This window comes from Phaenicophaeus curvirostris, chromosome Z (assembly GCF_032191515.1).
Source record: "Phaenicophaeus curvirostris isolate KB17595 chromosome Z, BPBGC_Pcur_1.0, whole genome shotgun sequence".
Taxonomy (NCBI): Eukaryota; Metazoa; Chordata; class Aves; order Cuculiformes; family Cuculidae; genus Phaenicophaeus; species Phaenicophaeus curvirostris.
In genome coordinates, this window is record NC_091431.1 from 61,049,593 (window position 1) to 61,075,209 (window position 25,617).

General features: G+C 39.7%; 1 protein-coding gene across 1 annotated transcript in view; it reads left to right on the top strand.

The window, feature by feature from the left end:
- The first annotated feature begins 2,968 nt into the window (after positions 1-2,968).
- OXCT1 (3-oxoacid CoA-transferase 1) overlaps positions 2,969-25,617 on the top strand; it is an 80,272-nt gene continuing 57,623 nt past the window's right edge. The window contains exons 1-6 of the mRNA XM_069880116.1: positions 2,969-3,059; positions 5,611-5,719; positions 6,954-7,044; positions 20,430-20,565; positions 22,661-22,810; positions 24,208-24,314. Of these exons, the coding sequence (XP_069736217.1) occupies positions 2,988-3,059; positions 5,611-5,719; positions 6,954-7,044; positions 20,430-20,565; positions 22,661-22,810; positions 24,208-24,314 (665 nt within the window). The 5' untranslated portion in view covers positions 2,969-2,987. The remainder of the gene's footprint in view (positions 3,060-5,610; positions 5,720-6,953; positions 7,045-20,429; positions 20,566-22,660; positions 22,811-24,207; positions 24,315-25,617) is intronic.

Consider the following 25,617-nt stretch of genomic DNA (forward strand, 5'->3'; position numbering starts at 1 on the left):
GGTAAATCATTGAATCATAGAATGAATTTGGTTGGAAGGGACCTTAAAGATCATCTAGTTCCTTAAAGATTCCTTAAATACAGTGGGTAAATATCCTAAAGTGGAATTGCAGGAGTATTTTTCAGCCATAATTTTGTTTGAAGAGTCTAACCCATTTTAAATTCTGTACATCATTCTGCTTTCCTTTTGCAGTTGCTGGAAATGCGATCAAAAGAAAACACGCCACACTATTTCTAGCAGTGTGTGTTTATGTTTTATGGTTTCTTTACACAAAGAGACTCAATCTTTTCAATTTCCAAACTCTTTAAGAACTGATGTCCATTTTCTGCTATAAGGCTTGTAGAGGTAGGACCAGAGGTATAAACTAGAGAGGGACAGATGTGGACTGGACATTAGGAGGAATTTCTTCACTATGAGTGGCGAGGCACTGGAAACTGGAACTGGATCTTTAAGGTCCCTTCCAGCCCCAAATATTCTATGATTCTACAAGCATTTGACCTGGTCTATAGAAAGTTATGCCTTTAAACTGGAGAGGGGAAGATTTAGATTAGCCATTAGCATGAGAATTAATTGATAAGTTTTGCTGCCCTTGGTTTGTATGTTTAATTTTCTTCTCATATAAATCTGTCTTGTAAGATGCAGCTATTTTAGGCTAAGAGATAGTCTTAGGACTGTGAGAATGTATCAATACACATAGTTGTCTTGTAAGATGCAGCTGTTGAAGGAGATAACCTGAAGGGAGTCTCCAGACATGGTTGGATAATCTAAAAAAAAAAAAAAAAAGAGCATTCTTTGAAGATTTATATGGTTCTTTGTCTAAAACTAGTATACCCACTGCTTTTGGAAGATGTTACATCTTTTTTAGAAGGGCATCCAATTCGGCATTGAATTATAAAATAAAAATATTATTGCCTTTGCTTTGAAGACTTTGTCCTTTTTAGTATTTTACCAGGGAAGGAGCATTTCTCACATTCGGCAGAATTTCTTCACTATGAGAGTGGTGAGGCATGGGAAACTGGAACTGGATCATCTTTAAGGTTCCTTCCAACCCAAACTATTCTATGATTCTATAAGCATGTGGCCTGGCCTCATTTAAAGTCATGGCTTTAAATTGCAGAGGGGAAAATTTAGAATCATAGAATCACTACGTTGGAAAAGACCTCTTAGATCACCAAGTCCAACCACTCATAAACTGGAGAGGGGCAGCTTTAGGCTAGCCATGAGGAATTTCCTGGGGAAGTTCCTGAGGAAGTTCCTGGGGAAGTTCCGCTTGACTGGAGGCTGGCTGATATTGTGCCCATCTACAAGAAAGGTCGCAGGGAGGATCCAGGGAACTACAGGCCTGTCAGTCTGACCTCAGTGCTGGGGAAAGTCATGGAACAGATGATCTTGAGTGCTATCATGAAGCACATGCAAGAGAACTGGGTGATCAGGCCCAGTCAACATGGGTTCACGAAAGGCAAGTCTTGTCAAACTAACCTGATCACCTTCTATGACAAAGTGACTCACCTACTAGACAAGGGAAAGGCTGTGGATGTATCTTCCTGAACTTCAGTAAAGCCTTTGACACAGCTTCTCACAGCATTCTGCTTCGGAAACTGTCAGCCTCTGGCCTGGACAGGCACACACTCTCCTGGGTGGAAAACGGGTTGGCTGGCCGGGCCCAGAGAGTGGTGGGGAATGGTGTGAAATCCAGCTGGAGGCCAGTGACAAGTGGTGTTCCCAGGGCTCAGTGCTGCGTCCAGCCCTGTTCAATGTCTTTATCAATGACCTGGACGAAGGCATTGAGCGCACCTCAAGTTTTCAAGTTTGCAGATGACACTAAGCTGGGTAGAAGTGTCGATCTGCTGGAGGGTAGGGAGGCTCTGCAAAGGGATTTGAACAGGCTGGACCACTGGGCTGAGACCAATGGCTTGAGGTTTAACAAGGCCAAATTGCTGGGACCTGCACTTGGAGCATAACAACCCTATGCAGTGCTACAGACTAGAAGAAGTCTTGCTAGAAAGCTGCCTGGAGGAGAGGGACCTGGGGGTGTTGGTTGACAGCGACTGAACATGAGCCAGCAGTGTGCCCAGGTGGCCAAGAAGGCCAATGGCATCTTGGCTTGTATCACAAATGGTGTGACCAGCAGGTCCAGGGTGGTAATTCTCCTTCTGTACTCGGCACTGGTGAGACTGCACCTCGAATCCTGTGTTCAGTTCTGGGCCCCTCGCTACAAGAAGGATGTTGAGGCTCTGGAGCGAGTCCAGAGAAGACTGATGCAGTTGGCGAGGGGGCTGGACAACAAGCCTTAGGAGGAGCAGCTGAGAGAGCTGGGGTTGTTTAGCCTGGAGAAGAGAAGGCTGAGGGGAGACCTCATTGCTCTCTACCTGAAAGGAGGTTGTGGAGAGGAGGGAGCTGGCCTCTTCTCCCAGGTGACAGGGGACAGGACAACGGGGAATGGCTTCAAGCTGCAGCAGGGGAGGTTCAGTCTTGACATCAGGAAAAAATTTTCACGAAAGGGTCACTGGGCACTGGCAGAGGCTGCCCAGGGAGGTGGTTGAGTCACCTTCCCCTGAGTTGTTTAAAAGACGGGTGGATGAGGTGCTGAGGGATGTGGTTTAGTGATTGATGGGAATGGTTGGAGTCGATGATCCAGTGGGTCCTTTCCAACCTAGTGATTCTATGACTCTTCGAGAGTGGTGAGGCACTGGCATGAGCTGCCCAGGGAAGTTGTGGATGCCCTGTTCCTGGAGGTGTTCCAGGCCAGGTTGGATGGGCCTCGGGTGGCAGGTGTCCCTGCCCTTGGGACGGGGGCAGAACTATATGACCTTGAAGGTCCCAACCCAACCCATTCTGTGACTCTATAACTGCAAGTCAACTGGAAAAGCTTCTCCCTTTCCCAGCGAGGAAGGCGCCCGCGCCTCACACAGCACACAAAGCCGCCGCACCGCCAGCCCCGCCCGCCGCGCGTCAGCGCCCCCGGCCCGCTCTGCCGCCGCTCGAAGATGGCGGCGCACCGGTTGCTGTCGCGTCCCGCCCGCCGCCTGCTGCTGCTGCCCGCCGCGCGGGAACACGCGGTGAGGCGCGGGGGGAGCGGGCCGGCGGGGGGAGGGCGGCCGCGTCGATCTTGGGGATGGGCTCTCGGGCTGAATCGCGGTGGTTTCCTTTGTGCCCGTCAGCCCGCGGCGCGGGGGGCGCGGCTGCCGCCCGCGGGGAACCGAGCCACTCGCGTTGTCTCCGGGCGGGAGCGGTTCTGTGGCTTGTCTTGTGTCGTTTCGCTTGAAACGCCTCGTTTGCTCTCCTTCGCGTTCCCGCGTGTAGTGTTATCGTACAGTCGCAGAACGGTTTGGGTTGGAAGGGACCTTAAAGCTCATCCAGTTCCACCCCCTGCCTTGGGCAGGGACATCCCACTAGATCAGGCTGCCCCAGGCCCCATCCAGTCTGGCCTTAAACACCTCCAGGGATGGGGCAGCCACAGCTTCCCTGGGGGGAAGCCTGTTCCAGTGCCTCACTGACCTCATGGTGAAGAAATTCTTCCCAGTGTCTGGTCTAAATCCAACTTAAAGCCGTTCCCCCTCCTCCTGTCGCTACATGACCTTGTGAACAGTCCCTCCCCAGGTTTCTTGTAGCCCCTTTTGGGTACTTCAGGGCTGCTTTAAAGTCTCCCTGGAGCCTTCTCCAGGCTGAACAAGCCCAACTCTCTCAGCCTGTCCTCGTATGGGAGGTGCTCCAGCCCTTTGTCCATCCTTGTAGCCGTCCTCTGGACCCCTTCCAACAGTTCCATATCCTTCTTATGTTGAGGATTCCAGAACTGGACGCAGGACTCCAAGTGGAATCTCACGAGAGTGGAGTAGAGGCGGAGAATCACCTCATCTCCCTCTCCCTGATGTCTTTATGAACAAATATCTTTTTCAGTCTTTGTTTTTCTAAGTTCTATTTTGCTTTTCTATAAAACATACTTTGATTTTGTTGATCGTTCTGGGAGCTCTCCTGTCCCTATGTTGCTTCTTTCTTAAACCTGGGCTCCCAGAATTGCAGCCAGCTCCTGAGGTCTTATCCAGCTGCCCCGGTGTGTGCGGGAGGTTGGGTGAGCCCTGGCACCTCAGCTCTCCGAAAGGCCATTGCTCTCAAACGGCAGAGTGGGTGGGAAAGGGACTGGAAAGAACATATTTAATATAGAGGGGCAGATATCTTCATTATAGACATCCAGCCTGGGAATGCACACATGTAACACACTCTGCTCTGCTGTTCCCCACCATTATAGGCAATTGGGTAGATTAAAGAGAAAGTACCATGTATGTGGGTACAGGTGGCGGTGTGGCCTGACCTGACTGTCGTGCCTGCTTGCAGCTCTTGAGGATGCCAATACTTATACTCAATTTGTCACATGCCTACCAAAAGAGACACTCTTTGCAGTCTTACTGTCAAGAGAAAATGTTACTGAAATAAATAGTCATGGTATAACTGAGCATTAGGAAGGGTCTTTTACTTTTTCTCAGCTGGCAGTGTTCCTTATGACCCATGTGCTGATTTTTGTTTTGTTTTTAGCCCATCAAAACAGAGGAACATAAGTTTTTCCAGTGAGAGGGAGATAAACCTGCATTCAGAAAGATTTTCTTAATATTTACTATGAACTCTCGCAGCATTAATTTTATAAAGAAGGCAGTTTGTGTAATCCTGAAACCAAGCCGAAAAAAAATTGCTATGTTTGTAACTGGATTTTAAGGAAACTGTTTAGAGAAGAATTAGGCTATTGCCTTTGACATGCATGTAGATAAGCTTGTTTTTAATTTACTTATTGTTAATTTACTTATTGTTCTTCTTTTTCCCTAGTTTAAAGTTTCTCATTTCTCCTACCAAATTACAAGTGGAAGCACCACTAAGTAGTAGTAGAACTTCCAAATACTCTGACTTTATGGAGACTATGTCAGTGTGATGACATAAGTGTCAATTCCTCCTAATGCCTTGACAGCATGTGATTGATATTAAAATGTGTGGTAGTATTAGTGGGGGAGAAAAAAAAGGTTAGGGTGATTGTGACCTAAGAATATAATAGATGAATTATGATGTGTAATGACTTTGCACTGTGAAGTCTAGACCTGAGGATGGGATTTGTATAAATTTCCCTCTTGCCCTCCTTATTTCTTCAGTTTTTTTGAGTCTTCCTCATTCTAGGTTGTTCCACTTAGAGCTCTAAGACTGTGTTAAGAAGCTGGGAGCTGAAGGGAGTCTCTGCATGCTATGCTGCTAGCAGCACTTTACTTCATATTGTTCCTTGGTCTCAACTCCAGTTTTGTGGTGGTGTTGGTTCTCTACTTCAGCAGTTTCTGGTTATGTTTGGTATCTGGGTGTCCTTGAAGCTACAAGTAGCAACAGATAGATTAGGGCAGTCTTTGGGCTGCTATGACTTGTGCTGAAGAATTAGACTTGTGAATGTGTTCACAGTCAGTCACAATTTCTCAGCAGCTGAGGATATAATTCAGAAATGTAAATTCTGTTTGGATATTGTCAAATCAATGCAGCTCATATGAAGCCTAAAGCCTTCATAATACGTATGCATTTAATAAAAATAAAGCTACTATCTAATGCTTTTTATTTATTCACTTGTTTCTTTCAATGTTATTCCAGATTTGTGGATGCTATTTTTCTACCAGCTCTCATCGCAAGACCAAATTTTATACTGATCCTGTTGAAGCTGTTAAAGATATACCTGATGGGGCAACTGTACTTGTTGGTGGTAAATATTTAAATTCTTTATGGATGCAGTCATATGATGGATTAGTGAGAAACTTTTTACCATTTACCATTTACTTTACCTCTTCTAATATTAACTAATTTAAGAACCCTTATACTTGTATGGCTATTTTAAACAAGTGATTTCCTACTCTGGCAATGAGGGGCAGACTTTTTCAGTGAGAAAATCCTAGTTCATTTCTTTGGGGAGGGAAGACAACCTTAGAAAAATTGGTCGTTTTTTTCCCCAGAGGTGACCTTGAACAAATCACCTAACCTGTTTCTGGCTGTAGGAAGGGAAGATAATACTTATCAACATTACACTAAGTGCTTATGTGAGCACTTCCAGAAGAGTCAAGAAGTTGTGTCATACTGACTTTCACTGTGACTTTTGAATATTCTAGGTGATTTGCACAATTTCATGCTGTTCAGTCTGTTAAAAGTGATCTGTCCATTTAGTAAGTTGTAGTGATTTTTAGTATTGAGAAAAGTAATGAATGTTTCATGTTATGAAACATGAAAACCCTCTTTGGAGGTGTGTAATGAGGCAAAATGCCTTCTAGGAAGAATTACTGTATTTAAGATCTGAGGCTAAGTGTTTGGGAAGGAAATGATAGTACTTACAGTGTTAGTGCCTGGCCTAAGACTGAGGCACCTCAAACGTGGGATGGGATTTCATTTTAGGCATGCACGGTTCTTACATAATAGGTAGGAGGTGAGGCACCTCAGGCTGTATGGAGATCTGGGTTCCTGTGCTTCCAGTTAACACATTTTCCTGAGAACATTCAGATATCCAGATTTTTATCACCTAATTATAGCCTAAGCTGTACAGCACAACTCCTCCTCACTCCTCCTCAACCGTCCTGTTTGACTTTGTTTTGTGCAGCAAGGACCAGAAGGTTAATTGTGTAAAAAGAGAAGGAGGAATAATGAGAACAGTGGTTAGGAAACTTATCAGGAGAGGCAAGGTCCTGGACCCCTTCTCCAAAGGCCATTTGTGTGTAAACAGACCTCTGATGGCAAAATGGCTTTCATCCAAATTGGGAAGCATCTAGTGGCCGGGAAGTTCCCGTACTAGGATGCAGCTCTTTCCAGAGCGTTGGTTTATTTAGTCAATTAAGGAGCTTGTTCCGTTCAGAAAAGATTTGTAATTAAACAGTGCATATTCTCAGATTTCTGATTAATCTCTGTTCTTTCAAACACTTGTTACATATTCAATTTTCTGTTATTGCACATAGGTTTTGGATTGTGTGGGATTCCTGAAAACCTAATTGGGGGTTTACTGAAGACTGGAGTAAAGGGATTAACAGCAGTCAGTAATAATGCAGGGTAGGTATTCATGTGTCTGTAGTTTTATAAGTACAGATTGAACATTCTGTTAATGTGAACAGGCTTATAGGCATGGAAAAGTCTTCCTTTTTATCATAGGAGTCTTCATATTAACCTTATCACTTTGTTTGAGAGTGCTGCTTTTGGAGCGAGACCAGAACGTACAGAATGTACTCTGTGTATACTTAGCTTTGTCACTGTTGTAGGCTGTTGCAATTATGTGTATTTTTTTATATATATATATATATATATATATAAACTGGTTGACTGTCACTGAAAATTTTGACTTAAATGCTTTAAACGTATTATCAGTGACTTTTTTATGTGTGTGAAGATCTAAATGGGGATTTTTTTTTTTGTACTAGTTTGGTGCTTACTGACCTTCGTACTGTAATTCTGTTACTTTGGAAAAAAACCCAACACAACAGTGGGGAATATAATAAAAGAATGGAGAGCCTCTTTAGTAGATACGGAATTTTTGATTTTATTTTTTTAATGTTTGCCCAGTAAGTAATTCATGTGGAGTTGACAGTAAGAATAATTTTACATTTAATTTCAAAGTTTCTCATTAAGGCTAATTTTTATACAAGCTGTTCACTGTCGTAGACTCTACAATGGCTAATATTTTTCATATAGAGAAATAACTACTGCCACTTCTGTTGAAGTGTATTGGTTATATTGAAATGAAATTAAAGGAAAATATTGATATGCTGCAGAATATAATGACTTGTATTTGAAATCAACCTGGTCAGTAAAACTGATATTCTGTTCCTCGCCATGTTTTTGGATGATTATCATCTGCAAGTGATCTTGACCTTGGTTCAGGGATTTGCCCCATAAAATGTTGTCTTCAGCAACATAATAATTTCAATGTTATTTAGTTCATTGTAGATTTAGAGAATATTGGAAGGCTGATATCTCTTAGTGGTATTGTACTTCCTTTGGCAGATTTTCTTTGGTTAGGAAGCACATCCTAAACTATATTGTCCTGTGAAATAAGTCTTCTCACAGCTAGATGTGCTCAGGTTACATGCCTCAGTGGATAAGGAACATAGCTTGTGAGCATTCTGTTTTTTGGTTTGATTTAAATAGTAATATTGCTTTCTTTCAGTAAGTGGTGATATCTGTGTTATTACATTTTCTGTGAACTTTTTACTTTTGAATGATGTATTTTTTGTGAAATAATAATAATTTTGGATTGTTTTCATGGAATTTCATTAATGCTTGTAATTAGGAGCCTTTTCCTTTGGTTGGAAGTCTCCCATGTATTCTGTAGAAACTCAGCCTTTATCCAGTTGCAGTACAAGAGCTGTAGGGGAATAAAAAAACCCCCAACCATTAGGAAACTGCTTTCTTCTATGCCTATGTTAGAATAAAAGAAAGACAAGTTTATATGAGCCAGAAAGGTTGTTTGGGTATAAAGAACTTTGTTTTCATACAAAATGAAAATAGATGTCAAACCCTGCTCCTTCAATTCCTTCAGCGTTGCCAAATAAGTGAATTAGGTGGGATTTATTTAATAATGCTTTGTGCTATTTTCTTCTCTATCATTGCATCTCCCATGTACTTTGCCTGTAAATTTGTATCCCAGTCTCTTTTGTTTTTAACATAAATTAAAATGAGCATGCTATTCAAAACCCACAGATTTAGTTTTTATATATAAACATGCATACATATGTATATGTATGTATATGTATGTATACAAACACACACACACACATATACACAAATTCACACATGTAGTCCAGTCTGCTGAGGCTGAAGTTCACAATATGTTAACTTTTTTCAGTGCCATTGCACATTCATAGGATAAAAGATACGATTTGTATTGATATTTGGCACATGCATTGTGAATCTCAGACTCCTTAGAGTTGTGGGAAACGATTTCTGCTGGGTGATAAAAAGGAGAGAGAAAGAGACAGAAGTAATTTTGAGTGAAAAGATGAATCACTTTGAGTAGAAGTTATTCACTTTCTCATACTCTTAATTCTAAATGACACACATATATGTAGGTAGGGAATTTGCACAAAGAGATGCTTCTTGGGGGGAAGTGAGAGTCTAAACATGACAAAACATGAAAAGGGAAGCATTATGAAATAGAATATAGAGGACAACATTTTATATCATGTTCTGCACATAGTAGCTAGTGTTATAAGTGAGAGTTATTTTTGCCTGAAATAATGCTTACTTTCCTGAAAATTCTTTGGATTTTGAGACTGCAGCAATTACTGTGAAATATTTGGTTGCTGGCAGGAAAGCAAAATTGAATTCCCTTTTTCTTGAAACAAGCTTTCCATGAACATTTGTGGAAATCTTGGTGAGCTCCTCACAGATAGTGTGATGATTTTGAAGTACCAGGGGCATCTGTGCTTTTCTTAAAGTCTAGATTGTGAAAATCCTAGTTTGGCTCTCATATTTAACAGTACCATTAATTCTGAAATTAAATTAATAATAAAATATGTTTCATCTATGTTTTGTATTTATTGTATTAATGTTATATGGAACTTAGCCTGCAGTTGTTTGGTAGGGTTTTGGAACGAGGATAAAGCAGAAATGTCATTGATAAAGTGAGAATCACAGTAACTGATACCATTTAAGCATCTTTTAATACTGTGTCAAAAAGTATAGTGGTATTTTCAAGTAGTGCAGTACTAATAAATGGATTTTAAAACTGGAATAGCACAATGATCGTATACTCTGCAGCAAAAATATTGAAACTGTGAATTCTTACTGTAATCTTGAGATGTCAGGTGTTTTGTGGGATGGGTAATTTTCCACTGTTCCAAGATACCTCAGGATGCAGTGTTTTGCTTTAGCACTGTTGTACTGCTGGTGATGCTGCTCTACGTTTAGTCTTCTGACTGCGGCTTTTTTCTGTAGCTGCTCCATCATGCAGGAGGTAATCAGTTGTGGTTATATCTTTTTCGTCCTGCAGTGGGATTAGCAGGCAACTTGTAATTGTAGCAGGGAAAGAGCCAAATACATAGACAGACATCCTATTCTGGAGAGCAGTGCAGCTGCATGGATTAAGTAACTTGTCTTTCAAAATGCATGAACCACAAAGTGTGTTGCTGAGCTATCTGTTTATAACTTAAAATAGCAGCAATGGAGACAGTGTTTCACTTATATCTAGGGCAGACCAGTAATTAGGAGGTCCTGCAGTGCTCTTACCTACCCTCTTTTAACTGGAAAGAAGGTTCAGCAAGGCCTAGAAATGCTTGGCAGCGTCTGGTAATAACTTTAAAGGGGTAGGATGTTCTCGAGTTCACACCCTGCTTTTCAGTGCTGCAGTGTAATAGGGAGGAGATTCCTTTTGCAAATCCTTGTTCAAATCACGTAGTTGCTGGCAGGTAAAGTCTTTCTTTGGGCCTTTGAAGGGCTTGCCAAGGACAGGTTGTACAGTAGTGCACGCAGTATTCTTAGGCACCTATTTAGAAACATGATACTGCCAAATTCATTGCCTCTTGCTGAGCATTATGCTATGTGCAAGTTAGTGAAACAGCACCTTTAAGAGTAGTTACTCTTTTGCCAAGTCAAACAAAGCAGAGTGTTAGAAAGAGAAGCAGTACAAATATCCATTATCTCTGGTATTTACACAACTTGCTCTAGGGGAAGCTGAAGCTTGTGAACTAGGGAAATGGTGAAAGATACCGTAGTGGGTGGATGTGCTTCTATAATACAACTTCATACCTTCCTTTATAACTTGTTTTGCATACGTCGTTCATGTTATAAGTATTTCCTTTACACTGTGGTACTATAAACCCTTCAAATTTAGTGGATTCTGTCTTGGTAAGCTACTAAAATCCATATTACTGAATTTTTGTTGCATTATTACTTAAACGTAGTTTGCTTCACATGTGTCAGTAGATCTTTATTTTAAACCTTGATTCAGTAAATTCCCTGCATGCTCTGATTAGTAAATAGTACCTTCTTGCACTTGGATATTTTTTTTCATCTGCTTGTAAACTTTGTGGTATCTGATCACATACTGATTTCAGGCTACAGTGGGCTTGGACTTTTCAGGTCAGCCAATGCTAAGACTTCTCTAAAGCATACTATCAGGTCAGTTGTTTCTGGATCTGTGTTGTAATAAAAACTACACTTGTGTCAACATAGCCAGATATTTAAAATTAAAGTTTTAAGAAATTAATTGGCATAAAACTACTACTTTTAATTTTGCATGATTTGGCTATAATCACATTGTGGGATGAACACTTCGGTTCTGTCCCTACGACCTTGATAGACTGAATTTGTACTTGGTGAAAATGAAGTCTGTTACTTGTAATAGCTGCACATGTGGACTGACTATTGTATCACATGAACTACTTCCCTCTTTCCTTTAACTGTTTTTTGAGACTTTATGACTGCAGTAGTGTTAAACAGCTGGGTTTCACTTACAGTAAAAATAGAGAAGTCACAGTTAATATCTTAATTGCTGGTCACCTGGGTGATCATCTAAGAGGAGATTGATGGCATGCTGTCAGATTATCACAGATTCAGGCTGTCTGCTTACAAGGTATTACCAGCTTTTTGAACCTTTGCTCTCTGTGCTCTTCATGGAGAAGTTCTGTTTATGTTACAACGTTATGCATTAATAGGGAAAAAATAGCTTTGAGGTAAACATTTGCGCTGTTCGTCATGCTGCCTGGATGCACTGTTATTTAGTTCTGTTGAATGTAATACCCTTGTTTTCCTAATGGACTGTCTGCAGTTGCCCAATCTCCATGTAGGGCACCACTCGTATGGCACTAGGTGCAACAGGAAGCTTAACTGCATTCTATATTCTAAAGCACAAAAGATATGTTTATGCTCTTACCAGTTAAATATTTTGAATTTAAGGCAGAATTCATAAATATTATGTATGTTAAAGAAGTTTATTTCATTATTCAGTCATTGCTTTGAATTGTGTCTTCCTGTTAAAATGTCTGCCATCTTTGCCACAGAATCCCTGTTTTTTCTTATGTATATAACTCCTATGGCTTAATTCCATCCTTACTATTACTTTTCTATTTGTGTGCATTTATATATATATATATGCACACAAGTTATCTGTACTTGTATTACTTATACATATAAAAAAATACTAAAAGCTTATATCAAAACATACCGTCACGTGGAAGTTTCATCAAACTGATGCTCAAGACTATCTTCCATTGTGTGTGTCTTTTTTGTATACGCATAAGAAATTCTTTAAAAATCTCAAATTGAATATACTTTTGGAAGTGAAATACCAGGTCACCAATAATTTTTATCTCTCGATGGAGACATTAGAATGGAGTTTGGTAAAATTCTGTGCATTGTAAGCTGGCAAAATAATGAAGCAAGGTATATAAGTTATTTTCAGTTGATTATTTGAAGCAGGTTACTTCTTTTTATTTTTTTAATAATCTCTATTCTTTGTAAAGAATCTAATCAGATGCTTTATTACGGCTGTAATTGGTGACACTGTGTGAACTCCAAATCCCTGAAAATCTGACCGGGTCATCATGCTAATTTTAGCTTGGAGGTTATTTAGGATTTTGGAAGGGCGAATTGTACTAAACTTTGCACTACGTGGAACTATCGAGGAATCAGCTGTGCAGATGACTTTCTGTTTGTGATTACAAATGGAGACGAAATAGAGCCCAGCATGGTCTAGAAACTCTGTCAACTTGATTTTTAAAAAGTAAAAATAAGACTTAAACCTAGCTTGTAGTCAGGAAACTTTTGAAGTATTATGCATTGATGATGGAATTCAAATACTTATTGGAAGAAGTCTATACTGTGTAACTTGCCTGTGAAGGAAAAATGCAGTAGATTTTGGGAGTTCTGAATAGAGTTGTTTTATTTGTTGTAATAAAAACACAATAAGCCATTTCACAGCAGAAGGGAATGTGGAAAGAGAAGACCTTGCTGCTGATGTAACCATACAATGTACAGTATTTGTCCTTTTTGAAAATTGTCTGCATTTGCAGCCTTTCGATGGACTTAGCCTAAGTGCTTGTGTCATGGTTTAGCCCCATCCGACTAAATGTGGTAGCTAAAGCTGTGCAGTTGAGCCTCCAAAATCCACCCCACCCCCATGACATCACCAGAGAAAAGGGAGAGGGAAATGAGAGGAAAAAGACTTATGGGTTGGAAGCTAGAAATACAGCTTTAATGAAATGGTAATGATGACAATGGAAATAACTAGGAAGTAATAAAATATAAACAAATGTATTAGATTGTGCTCCCAGCCCATCCCTCAGTTATCATTCATCACCGTAAATACTGCAGAGCAGACAAGAGGGAATGGTTCCTTGGCTAGGAGGGAGCTGGACTCAGGAACTGGATTCAGGAACACACGGATCTGGGATCAGGAGCAGTCAGACAAACAAGGTCCTCACGAGATGTCGAGGAGATTGAGGCAGTCATGATCTCTCAAATTTATACTGAGTATAATGGAATACTCTGTTGGTCTGTTTAGGGTCACTTGACCAATTTGCCTCTCCTCACAGGTGTGCTCCTTTTCCGCCAGCTAGAAGATGGCCTTGGTTAAGTATAAACATTGGCCTTTTTGCATACCAGCGCCCTGTGTTATCACTTTAGAGAAGAACTCTGTCTCAAAAAGTACGCAGTTAGTTTTCAGAGAATGAAGTTACTTACAGCAAGCTAGTTAGTCATAAAACAGACTCTAATTTACCTTAAACCACAACAACTTGCATTGGTCATTCTTGCAGGAGTGGCACATTGTTTTTGGAGTACGGTGGAGGAAGAATACTGCCATTTTGCTCTGAGTCTGGAGTTGAGATGAAGTCAGCAGAGTGGAGAGTACCGAGTTCCTGTAAGGCTTTAGTAGCAGAGGGAGAAGAGTAAAGTGCAAACACCGCAAGGAAGTTTAAGACTCAGTCATGCCAACTTGCATGCAGGGGTTTGTGATTCCTGGAAACTTGGACTTCCTTATTTTCTTTCTTATTTCTCCCCTTGAAGTGGAAGAAGTCCCTGGCTGCTGAGCTACTGAGAGAGATTCATTGCACTGTTTCCTTTGTCCTTTGCCATGGACTGAAGAGATGGTGAGATGTTTTTTGTGATCTGTGACACCACTGCCTTTTTTTCTGTCCTACATCTTCCTACTCCTGACCAGGACTGTTTTAATGTATGGCAGCACCCACGGTTGTCTCTCCATCCTCTTTGCTTGGTCACCTTCGCTCAGAGAGCTCCCACCTCTCTTTTCTGCTTTCAATTAAGCAGTTCCCAGTAGGACAGCTGGGAAGATGTCCTAGGTAAAAGGTTAAAAAAAAAGGTGTCTGAAAACAGTGTCTCAAGAATCATTAGGGCAAATAAATATTGTACTCTGTCTAATGTATCTTCCTATGAGCTGGATCTATTTTCCTCTCCCTGTTTGTTGACTTGCCTTCCTCATCTTGCCCTCATTCTGTGTACCCTGCTGGAAGTGGGTGGTAAGAAAGGAGGAGAAACAGAATATCGTCTGAACTGGCTCCTTTTAATAATCTTCCAGTGTAACACCTGGGGGATTATTGTGGGACATAGCCTCAGTGTTAAGAGTCAGCAAGAAGACTTTGTTGATGAGTCATCAAGAACTATTATGTGGGTGATTGTCCACATTGATTTTACCCTTGGTGTGTCTGCACTTTTGTTCAGTTTCTTGTGGCAAACACTATCTAGTAAGCATCTACTATTTTTCTGTACAAAGTCTATAAGAGCTCATGTTCTGGTGCTGTCAGGATTATACTTCTTCATTATTTTTGTGGACCTGGGAATGTGTATCAGTAAGAACTCCATCTTCAGCCACATACCTTCTTTCATGTTGGTAAAATTTCATGCTGTAGTGAGGTACGCCTGGACGTCTGAAAGCTTAAGTCTGCTTTACTAAGACATGCCTAACAGGTAATGATTGATGTACTCAATTTTATTGGAAGCGTGTCTGGACTTCCCTAGAAGTGTGGACCCCCTGAGAGGTGTAGTTGCATGTAACTTGGAGCACATCCTTTTGAAGACTGAATATCTAGCGTTACAAAATAAAACAGATGAGATGAAGTATCTTTTCAGTGGAGAAGGATAGAGGAAATTGTTTCGGTCTCCCACTCCTAGCCTCCTGCCAGGAAAATGTCTAACTCTGGAACAGGTCCGTCTGTTTCCAAGTTTTATGCATAGTAATGCAACACTCAGACCTGTGGAATGCCTAGAGAGACTGCTCATGTGTCTCCAGAAGCTGACTAGTGTCTCAAAAAACATTCTCCAGGAGTAGTACTGACCATAAATTTGCTGTTTTTGCAGCAACATTAATTTGCAAGAAGCTATTTTCTGCCTGGGTTGGGGCCTAGCCGTAGGATTCTTACTACATGCTTTTCTTTCTCATTCCATAGTCTTGAGGATTGATGTCATTACCTTTTTAATTATCAAATTAAAAGGTCAGGTAGGGTATCATGTTACTTCCTCTTTAGTCAACACATTCAGATTCTCCAAAACTCCATGTTAATCTTTCATAACCAGTGACTCTTGGTCTTGGTAGCATCTCTCAAGAACATACACTGCAGGTCCTGAAGGATCTTTGAATAAGGCTATTGAGATGAGGATTTCCAAAAGCGGAAGACTGCTCATGTGGAATGAAGCCCTCATGCTAATTGATCCTGCTGACTGTTTGTTTCCAGTTTTCTAAGTAAGGGCAACCTGTCTGTCTTGATCATCCACAGTTTTCTTAGTCACCTATATTTATAGGTCTTTGCACAAGGCTGAGAGAGAGGAGAGTATAATTATCTCTTAAAGAAACTAAATAAAACAAAACCAAAAGCCATCTTATGTCTCTTGCCAGAGCAGTTTGACATTCCAGATCTCCTTTTTTTTCTGCATAAGAATGCAGATTTCTGATTCCTGCTTCATCAGGCTGTGTAAGGCTTGTTGGTGTGTAAAGCTTTTATCAGTCTGGAAAAATAAGTTCTGTCTTCTTTGTGGTTCTGTAGAACGTGTTTTGCTTGAGCCACCACAGAGAAAGGTCTGAGAGCTGCAAATTGCCGTTTTTGTGGAGTGCAACATCAACTTGTTGCCTTTGACGACTTCCAGTGTACCTGAGATATGTAGGCTAGATCTGGCTGGAAGCTATCTTTGTCTAATTTTTTAATTAGAAAAGACAGACATTAGTTTTTGACAGGAAGGTTTCATAGGCCTGATAGGAGCAAAACAATAGGAAGGAACGTGTTGCTAACCAACCAGACCTCCTTAATTCTTACTGTCAATATCAGTAAAATGGGGAACTTGGGTTACCTGCATTCTTGATGAGTGCTGAGCTAGGTCTCTTTTCCTCTGTTTTCCATGTTTTCTGTTGATACAGATTTCATCCTAATACAGAATGGGGAAGCTTCTAGAAATTTTAACAGTTTTAAGGACAAAGAACACATTCTTTCTCTAGGACTAGCGTGTACTTTCCCTCTTCTGACAACACACATAACAGCTATATCTTTTTCCTTCGTGTCTAGGGCAACATATTTTTATTGAACTCACTCTTGTTTAAATTTTTAAAGGACTGACTCCAGCTTTTAGAATAGATAATAGAGGATGTATTCTTTCCATGCATTCAGTAAAGTATCTTTTTTTCCTATTTATGGTTGCTATTTGTTAGGAAGGGCATTGCCTGCAAGACTCGTTTGTAAGGGTAACGTTTTCAGCATAAACATAATTTAAGCTGAAAAATTTAAAGAAACCTTTGCCTAAAGCAAGACAAAGCAGCAAAATGCAGAAAGGGAGAACAAATAACTAACAATAATTACAAAAAATACTAGATTGAAAGAAATTTCCCTAAACCAGAAATTGGGTTTTATTTTTGTTCTGGGGTAGAGGTGTCAAGGAAAGAGGAAAGGGTAGGGAGAATAGTAGTGTGAACAGCACTTTCACAGCTGTGTTAAAAGTTAGTTTCTTAAACATTCAAATACAAGAAACAAACATAGGAAACATAAAATACACTGAAATTCTCAAAATGATTTTTTGGAGGGACATGAAATTAAAACTGATGTGCATGGAAAACAAAAGTTATTTTTACTGGAAACTTGAATGCAGATTGCATACTTGGGTAGCACTATATTTGTTTTAAGAAGTTTACATCTAAAATAATTACGTGAGCACCAGGAACTGGATTTTGTGATGCTGCTCTGAAGATGAAATGAACCCAGAAATTGAAGTAATTTTGTGTTATCAGGCAGGCAGACCCTCTTGGTACATGCCTTTCTGAAAGTAAAATTCCTCTTTTCATTGTCCTAGGAAAGTAAAGTGTGTTCAGTGACCTGTGTGTTCAGTGACCTATTCTCACTGCAAGTTTATTTTTAAATAAATTGACTGCCTTTGAGGTGAGGACGAAGAGTGACTTAAGAAGTGAAGAGCAACTTGGGATGACTGTGACAGAATTAATTTTTGTGCAACTTTCTGTTTAAATTCTATAGGGAACTTTTCTTAAGTTTTATTTGAGAGAAGACACCTGCTTATAGTTGAGGAATTAAGTGTGTCCATTTGGGATCCTGCATGGCATGCTGCAGGGTGATACACAAAATCCTGTTACAGACAACGTGCCCTAGTAGCTGCTTCTGAGACTGTAGGAAAATTGTAGATCTTGGTGAAATGTGGCAGAATTGTCTTTAATCATTATGAATCCACTGTTGAATCTTTCTTGCCGTCCCTTTTTCATGTGAACACGCACTCAGAATTTCATTGCCTGTATGCAGAAATCTTGTGTCTCTCTGTTTTTAGTTGATAACTTGAAAGTTTTGCAATGTTAGGAGCAGTTTTAACCGCCTGAGTGATACACAGGAGTAGCAAATTGGTTTGTAAGCAATTCAAGTCATGCCTGCTTGTTTTTGTGCTGCAAAGCACTGCACAATTTTGTTTAACTTTTATACTCTTGCTGCACTGTACTCTGGTTATACACATACATTAAACTACTGTCACATATGGGCTTGTCTGTTCCATTTGCTTACTACCTTTTATAACAAGAGATTTGATGGTTTTCTTGTGAGAGGGATTGTCCTACTTTACAGGATTGTCCTACTTCCTGTACAGGAAATTCTGGTATTTGTATTTTTACTCATTTTTTCCCATCCCTTTTTCTCCCCCTCACCCCCTACTCCAGCACACTCGTCTTTCTGCTCTGTTCCCAGCTCTTCTAGTTCCCAGCTCTTCTAGTTTCAAACAGGTGGAATTTTTTTTTCCTCTGGGGAGTTAGAAATACAGATTGTTTCCAGGCAGCATGCATCTTATTCTGAAAACTTTGTTGGCACTGTCACACTTTTACCATTCCATCAGAGTAGGACTTTAAATTTCTTTTTGTAGGTCAGAGTTGGAGAGCAGAGCAGGATTTTACAGTAAGTGAAGTTCTTTACATTTAGAGAGCACAGAATAAATTCGGAGAACCAGATCAGAGAGGCTTGTTTCGCTTCCTCTGATGTAGTTTCCAAAATGCCTGAGTACACACAGAAGTGGGTTATCTAACCTTAAAATAGTCTTCATTGTGCATGCACTTTAGAAGTCTTTCTGACTACATGTCTCTCCATGAAGCTGTTGTGGTAAGTGGCGGAGAGCTGGTGCTGGTACTGTTCTGCTCAGCCCCTGACTCAAGCTGTACTATGAGATGTTGATGCTGGCAAGTAAGCAGGTAGTCGTGGTGTTGTAAAAGTGGGTTCATCATGACCGTTTTTATATTTGAATATGAATACTGTATAATACTCAACTTTTTGCATCTGGCCTTTTGAAAGAATGCCAGGAGGTCACTGCTGGGATGTCCTGACACGATCCTGAAGTGGTGGAGGATAAAAATACCCTGAGTGCGGCTTGTTTGTGGCTCAGTGTGTTCTTTCCAATGATCTACACTGATGTATTGTGTGACACACATACCTCTCAACTCACTCAGCATTGTATCTTGATTTTTAAGTTGTTTGGGTTTTTTTACCCTTTTTGATTAAGATAGTACATTTTGTATGGGGAGTATAGATTATACATGTCTCCTTTACGTTCTTGTTTTTCCCCATCACCGTAGCTTAAAAAGCCAGGATTAGAGGATATACTTACTGATAATTTGGATAAAGTATAAAGAGAGAGAATAGAGAGAAGGCAGTCTGATGCTTTACTTTCTCCATCTGGTCATTAGGGAGAAGACATTTTGTTCCTGACTGCCTAGAGGAGGAAGCAATATTGTAGACGTGGTGGTGTAAGAACACCAAAAGAATGAGATTTGTATAGGGAAGGGGTATATTTCATTAAAGCAATTCGTAGGATTTGAAAATACAGACAACTTTCTTTGGAGGTCTTCTTCAGGAGTGGTATTTTCAATTGGATATATGTATTGTAAGCACATCTGTGTGCAAATTACAGCATGCAGGATGCTGGGTTCAATTTCTTAAAGGATTCTTTTAATCTTTTACAGTATTTCTTATCTTGAAATCTCAAGGCATTGTGTGGATAATTAAGCCACATTGAATCGAGACAACTAGTGGTAGATGCGCATCACTTTTTGTGAAGTGCTTTGGATTATGGCATCTTTCCTGTAGTGGAAGTGCAGGGTATGATTTCTCCACTCAGATGTTGCAGACACTAAAATAAATTTAGAGGAGCTTTTCACACATGTACCAGTCTGCTGATATCCTGCCTAATGTGTTTGAAATGTGAAAGAAACAGCCTTTGTAATATCATCTCTGTTTGGTTCCATTTATTATATTTTAACCTCATGCTTTTTTTTCAAATTGGGATAGCTTTTTTTACAGAGCCCTTTTGTCACATGAACTCTTGAAATACACTCTTGTCCCATCAGTGCACAATACAGGATGAGAAACGTCATAAAAATGCTAAAGATTAGTAGAGAGTAGTGGTTTTAGGATGTAAGAATTCAGAAGCACTGGCTCAAGAAAAATCTATGTTCTCTTTGGCATTCAGCTTAAGCTGATATTATGACACAGACAAGAAAATCTGGACTGCAGTGTTGATATCTTTTACTGTAGTAGACAATTTCTTAATAAGAAATTGAATTAGTTACTGTAATAAGAAAATTTAAATATTAATATTCTCTTACTTTATATACAAACTAGCACTATAAATGTGAATGTGCCTTTCTGCTTGACCTGCTTAGTTACGTCACTTTTTCCTGGGGAGCAAGAATTTAAACAGAAAATAAGACTTTGTTCACTCAAAGCCAGGTTGTGCCACGTGTGACTTCATTAATTGGTAGGGCTTTTTAGAGCCTTGATTAGAGCCTGTAGCATTGATTTCCTCCCTAAAGGCTGGAACTTGTTTTTTGTCTCTGAATTCCTTATGTCTAAAGTGCGGATGAGATAACTTTGTTCTACCTTGTTAAATCATTAAAGTTTATTGAATGCTTTGAATACAACAAAACTGTTAAAAATATTGAGTATTGTCTGACTTTTCCTACACAGTGTTGACAATTTTGGACTTGGTCTTCTGCTTCAGACTAAGCAGATAAAACGCATGGTGTCATCGTATGTTGGAGAGAATGCTGAGTTTGAACGACAGTATTTATCTGGGGAGCTTGAAGTTGAACTTACACCTCAGGTAAGGAGTGTTTCTAGAAGATATCAAAAATACTGAGTAGGTTAATGCTTACATGGCGTTACAAAATTATTTTACGGTCCAAATACCCTGCTTGTGTGCAGATGTGTAGTAAAGGCAGATGTTACTTGCCATCATATTATCATGGGCTGTAGTCTGCAACTGTTCTGTTAAGAACTGAGTGGTCATATAGTATGAATGCCTCTTATGGTTTCTTCCATTATATTAATTTAAAGTGTAAACACGTATACACACACATATGTATATTTTGTACAGTGTTAGATATTTTGTAGTTTTCTGCCATTGTAGAAAATCATATTTTCATGACTTTTTTGTACTCATAGGAGAGGGGGAAAAAGTCAGAATTGCTGAGTTTCTGCGTTGGTGGCAGCCTCTGTGTACTTTTGGGGAGGTTGCATGTGCAGTGTCTGCCATCTAGTGGGCAGGAATCAAATTAGAATATTTCCATTCGCTGTGGGACGCAACTCTTTTGGGCTTGTTCATTAAATCTTAACTAAATATCTGCGTAATGTTATGAGACAATGTTTACAGCTTTACTTTTTAGCACCTAGTTTTAATTATTTTAGGACTGCCAAACTGCTCAAGGAGTCTGAGTGCAATGAGATCCTGAAGTCCTGAATATCAGTCAAATTCTATTGAGATATAGTTCTGATAAATTAGAACTACATTATGTTAGTGTGTGGCATCTCCAATGGTGACGCATAAGCTTTGGGCTTTAAACAATTTGTTAAGTCTCTGAGAAAAGCAACAGTATTAAGACTTTAAGGAGAAGAGAATTTAGGACTCCATCTCTTGGGAATGTTTCTTAACATCCAAGGCATGGTCAAAAAAGCTCCTTTTATACCTAGTCAGCTGACGTGAAATTAACCAGGAACTTGTCACTTCTTATGTTGCAAAACTTGCAAGTCTCACGATTAATTTTTCTCTTCTTCCTCCTTAATGTGCATTGCTTACATCTTGAAGAACTTGGAACTCCTTAGACATGTAATTGGCTTTGTGGACTGCAGAGACAAGCTGTGTAGATCCAGCATGAAAATACTAGGTCTGTGTGTGCAGTGGTACACTGTAAGATGAATTAATGAGTTACTAGGAGATGTGGGAATTCAAAATATTTGTGTCAAGATCAAATAGCTTTTTGGAAAATTCCCTTCTAGTTTGGAATGAGTTTAGGCAAAATGGGGACTGGTGTGCTTGTTATACAGTAAGAGAGGTATCATGGTGAGATCTTGAATTCCTGTTTGGAAAACAGGACTTTGTATCAATCCATGGTTTGCATCTGCCTCTTGCCAACTTTTTTAAACCTACCAGAAGTCATTGTGTTTCCTACAGGATAACTGGGGGAAATTCAGCCTGTGTTTTGGAGCCCATCAAGCTAGAAAATTAGCCATGATGGTCTTGTCTTGCTTTGAGTTCAGGAAGGTATCCTAAAGGTTTGGGAAAGAACACTAATGAAAAGCAGGCAGACATATCTTCGGCCATAAACCTGTAGTGATGAGAAATTTGGGCTGTTAGTATCTGTGGTACAGCTGGACATACAGAAGAGCGCAGGTAGGCTGATCAAATAAAGTAGAAATGCTGTGCTGTCAGTTTCTTGGTATTCTTTGCATAGGCAACCCAGATCACTGGGCGTTCTCTTCCTTTATGGATCTGCTATGTGTGGCTGTTTAACTTGGAGTGTAGTATGAAGTTTTTTGTAAGATGTTGGAGAATAAAACATAACTGTGTAGGACTGTTAAAAACCTTCTAGCATGTGCTGCAAGGTGGGAAAGAGAAAAAGAGCTCTGTACAAGCTGATGGAGAGGAGGCATAGCAGAGTGCTGGGGCTTGGGATTTGACAGAGAGTTGTGTGATGAGTGTTGCTCTTGAGCAATTTATGTCAGTGTGTGAAGCAGTTCTTGCCATATCCAATACTACAAAGGAGAGCTTAAATGGGAGGAAGAAAGAAATGTGATGCTCTGCTGAGTTCAGAAGGAGAATCTCCAAATGATAGAATACAAAAATAAGTTCATGCAGGTTATTCATCAAAGTTTGATTTGTTGTTCCCAAGTGACTAGCTCTTAAATATGTTTTTCCGTAGGGTACGCTCGCTGAACGTATTAGAGCAGGAGGAGCAGGAATCCCAGCATTTTACACCAGTACTGGCTATGGGACGCTGGTGCAGGAAGGGGGTGCACCTATCAAATACAACACTGATGGCACCATTGCCATTGCCAGCCAGCCAAGAGAGGTAAGATATCAGTTTGTTATTGAGAAGCCTTCTGCTCTGAAAACTGAATTTCTTACATGTTCCACAGATAAACAGTAGTTTAAGCATCTCCTAGCCAAGTTTAACCTCATTGTATTGGATTAATAGGATGTCTGTGATACCAGACACATTAGTTTTCCTCCCACTGCTTATTTCTGTCTTCTGTGAAGTGTTAGAGAAGTTTTTACAGCTGTGGGGTAACTTATCATCAAGAACTGGTCTACATAACTGCTGAATTCTTTTCACTCGACAGTTCTCTGACCAAGTTTGCTGTGTATTCAGACAAAACCTTGTACCAAGCCACTCCCTGCACAATATGGATTGAGGACAATCTCCTGTTAATGGGGCAGGTGCTCCTTAAATACTGTAGTATTAAGTAAGCAGCCTTGCTGCTGTACGTGCAGGTCTAGCATTAGAAAAGATGGGGCATTTTCCTGTTAAACAGGGAACAGCTCAGTTGACACAGTCTTTCAGGAAACTCTTTTGCCCACAGTTGAAGTGCAGTTTAGTTTGAATACTTGAAATTGCAAAGAAATAATGAGAGTGTTGCTTCTAAGTGAGAAACAAGGGCTTCTTGTTGAAACTGAATGTAGTATTTGCAGAAGAGATTTCTCAGTGCCATAACTGTTCTTGAAGAAATTAATGGGGCTAATGCTGTGTGTCCCAATTAGATGCAAATGACATTAAATTCTTCCTTGAGAAACACTCTAGGGTAAATGTAATTTCAACCTCTACGGGTTCCTTGTATTTAAGATGTGCCTGTTTTCAGCATCTAATCATTAACTTATTCTTTTTTCTCCTTAATTTTCTTACTGAGTGTGCTGTTTCGTGTTTCTGTATAGGATTAAAATACTGGCTGTTTGTCACTTAGATATTCTGGCTTCAGGCATGATATCACTTCAAATATTGATCATAAATGCGGAGAAAGCCAAATGAAATTCAGCCTGTCAGATAGTGCGATTTGACTATTGTATCTGAAATCCACGTTGGATTTGGGGTTTCTGGTGGTAGGCAGTGATTAAGAATTTTTTCAACAGTTCTGCTTTATCACTTCAGTTTTTGGTTAGCTGGTAGATGTGTAGGAAAAAGCATGTGTAATTCCAGTAGATGGAGCAGCGGGAATATGTATCGGATTCTCGTTCTGTTTCACTGAATAGAGAAACTATGATAAAACCAGAGTTTACAGCTTTTCCATGCTTCTCTGTTAATATATAGCTGAGCTACAGTTTTCCAGATAAAACTGTGCATAGTACAAAAAGAAGTCTTAATGAATGTGTGAATTAACCAAAAAATTAAATAATAAATTTCAAAAACTATTAAATCAGAGATCTGTTTGAAGAAACCTACATCTCAATAGTGTACTTTTCTCTGTTCTGTAGGTGCGAGAGTTTGATGGCCGTCACTTTATTCTGGAGAAATCGATTACAGGAGATTTTGCTCTTGTGAAGGCATGGAGGGCTGATCGTGCTGGAAACATCATTTTCAGGTATGACTTGTTTACCAGTGGGAAAAGGTTCTTAATAGTTTGAATAATGAAAGAGAAGGAGAATCCTGTCTCTGGTGTGATGGCAAAATAATGTGTCACTATTTTAATTTTCTTTCATATTGCCTTTCCCTACTGTCAAATTACACTTGTATAGAAAACCAAAATGTATTTGCTTTTCCTAATAACTTTTGAGAATTCAAACATAGCTGAGAAATAAAATATTGTTAGTTAAAAATGAACAGACAGAGCTCATTATGATGACTGTGCAGAAATTTAGTGACATTCTGTTCATTTCAATTTTCATGTTAGTCTGAGTCCTTTTCCTTGCACTATTGAAGGCTGACCGAAGAAGTGCAGGTTCATGTATGTCAGAAGGGAAGGGAGCCAAGTCAGCCTCCTGGCAAGTCAGTGATGGGAAAACTTCCTGTCTCCAGAAAAGTGTGTTTGAATTTGATTTGATCTCAGTGGTGTAGGGAGAGGCATCATATGAATTTAAACATCTTTCCTAGTGAAAAGTTTGGATGTTGCACTAGAGATAACATCATTTGTTTGAATTGCTATATTTATGTTCTGGTTTCTCCTGAACTGAAGCAGGAGAGGTTTGCTTATGTTTAATGTCTGGTTTTTATTTGTTCTATGGCTGTCAGATGAAAAGGTAAACATTATGGTAATCAGTTGCAGTTCAGTGCAAGAAGATGCTGAGTGATGAGGTGTGTCTTTGTATGCATTAAAGCAAAGAAAGAGTTGAAAAAGCAACTGAAAAATATGTGGATAAAATAATGCTGATAATAATAATACTTTCTTATATTATTAAATTAAAATACTTGAAAATTAAGAAAGAATTTTTATTTTACCCAAGTCTTGACATCCTGGCTTGCTCACTGGCAAGGCAACATGGCTTCTGATCGAAAAATGAACTTTCTTGTATGTGTGCACATGAATTTGATGGCTGCTAAACTGCTTTCCTTAGGCTTAGGGACATGGAATACAGGAAACAGTCTTCCTCCTTGGGCTTCTCTTTGTTTGAACTTGAACCTCTGCTGTTTGTGTTTTTACCCTGTATTTGCCTACTGGTTCTTACCTACCTATGAAAAATCATTTCCTTTTCTGTGAAAAAGACTGATTGTGTTCTCTCTTTTTCATCCTCTTGTTTTATGTCCTGTAGTCTCTAGTTATGCCTTTCCCTCTCCCTCCTGTTCCTTTCAGAAGTCATAAGTCTCTCACATTCACATAATACAGTTACAGATACTACTTCACTCTGGAATGAAGACGTAAAAATCTTGTCTCCTTCTTTCAAGTGTAG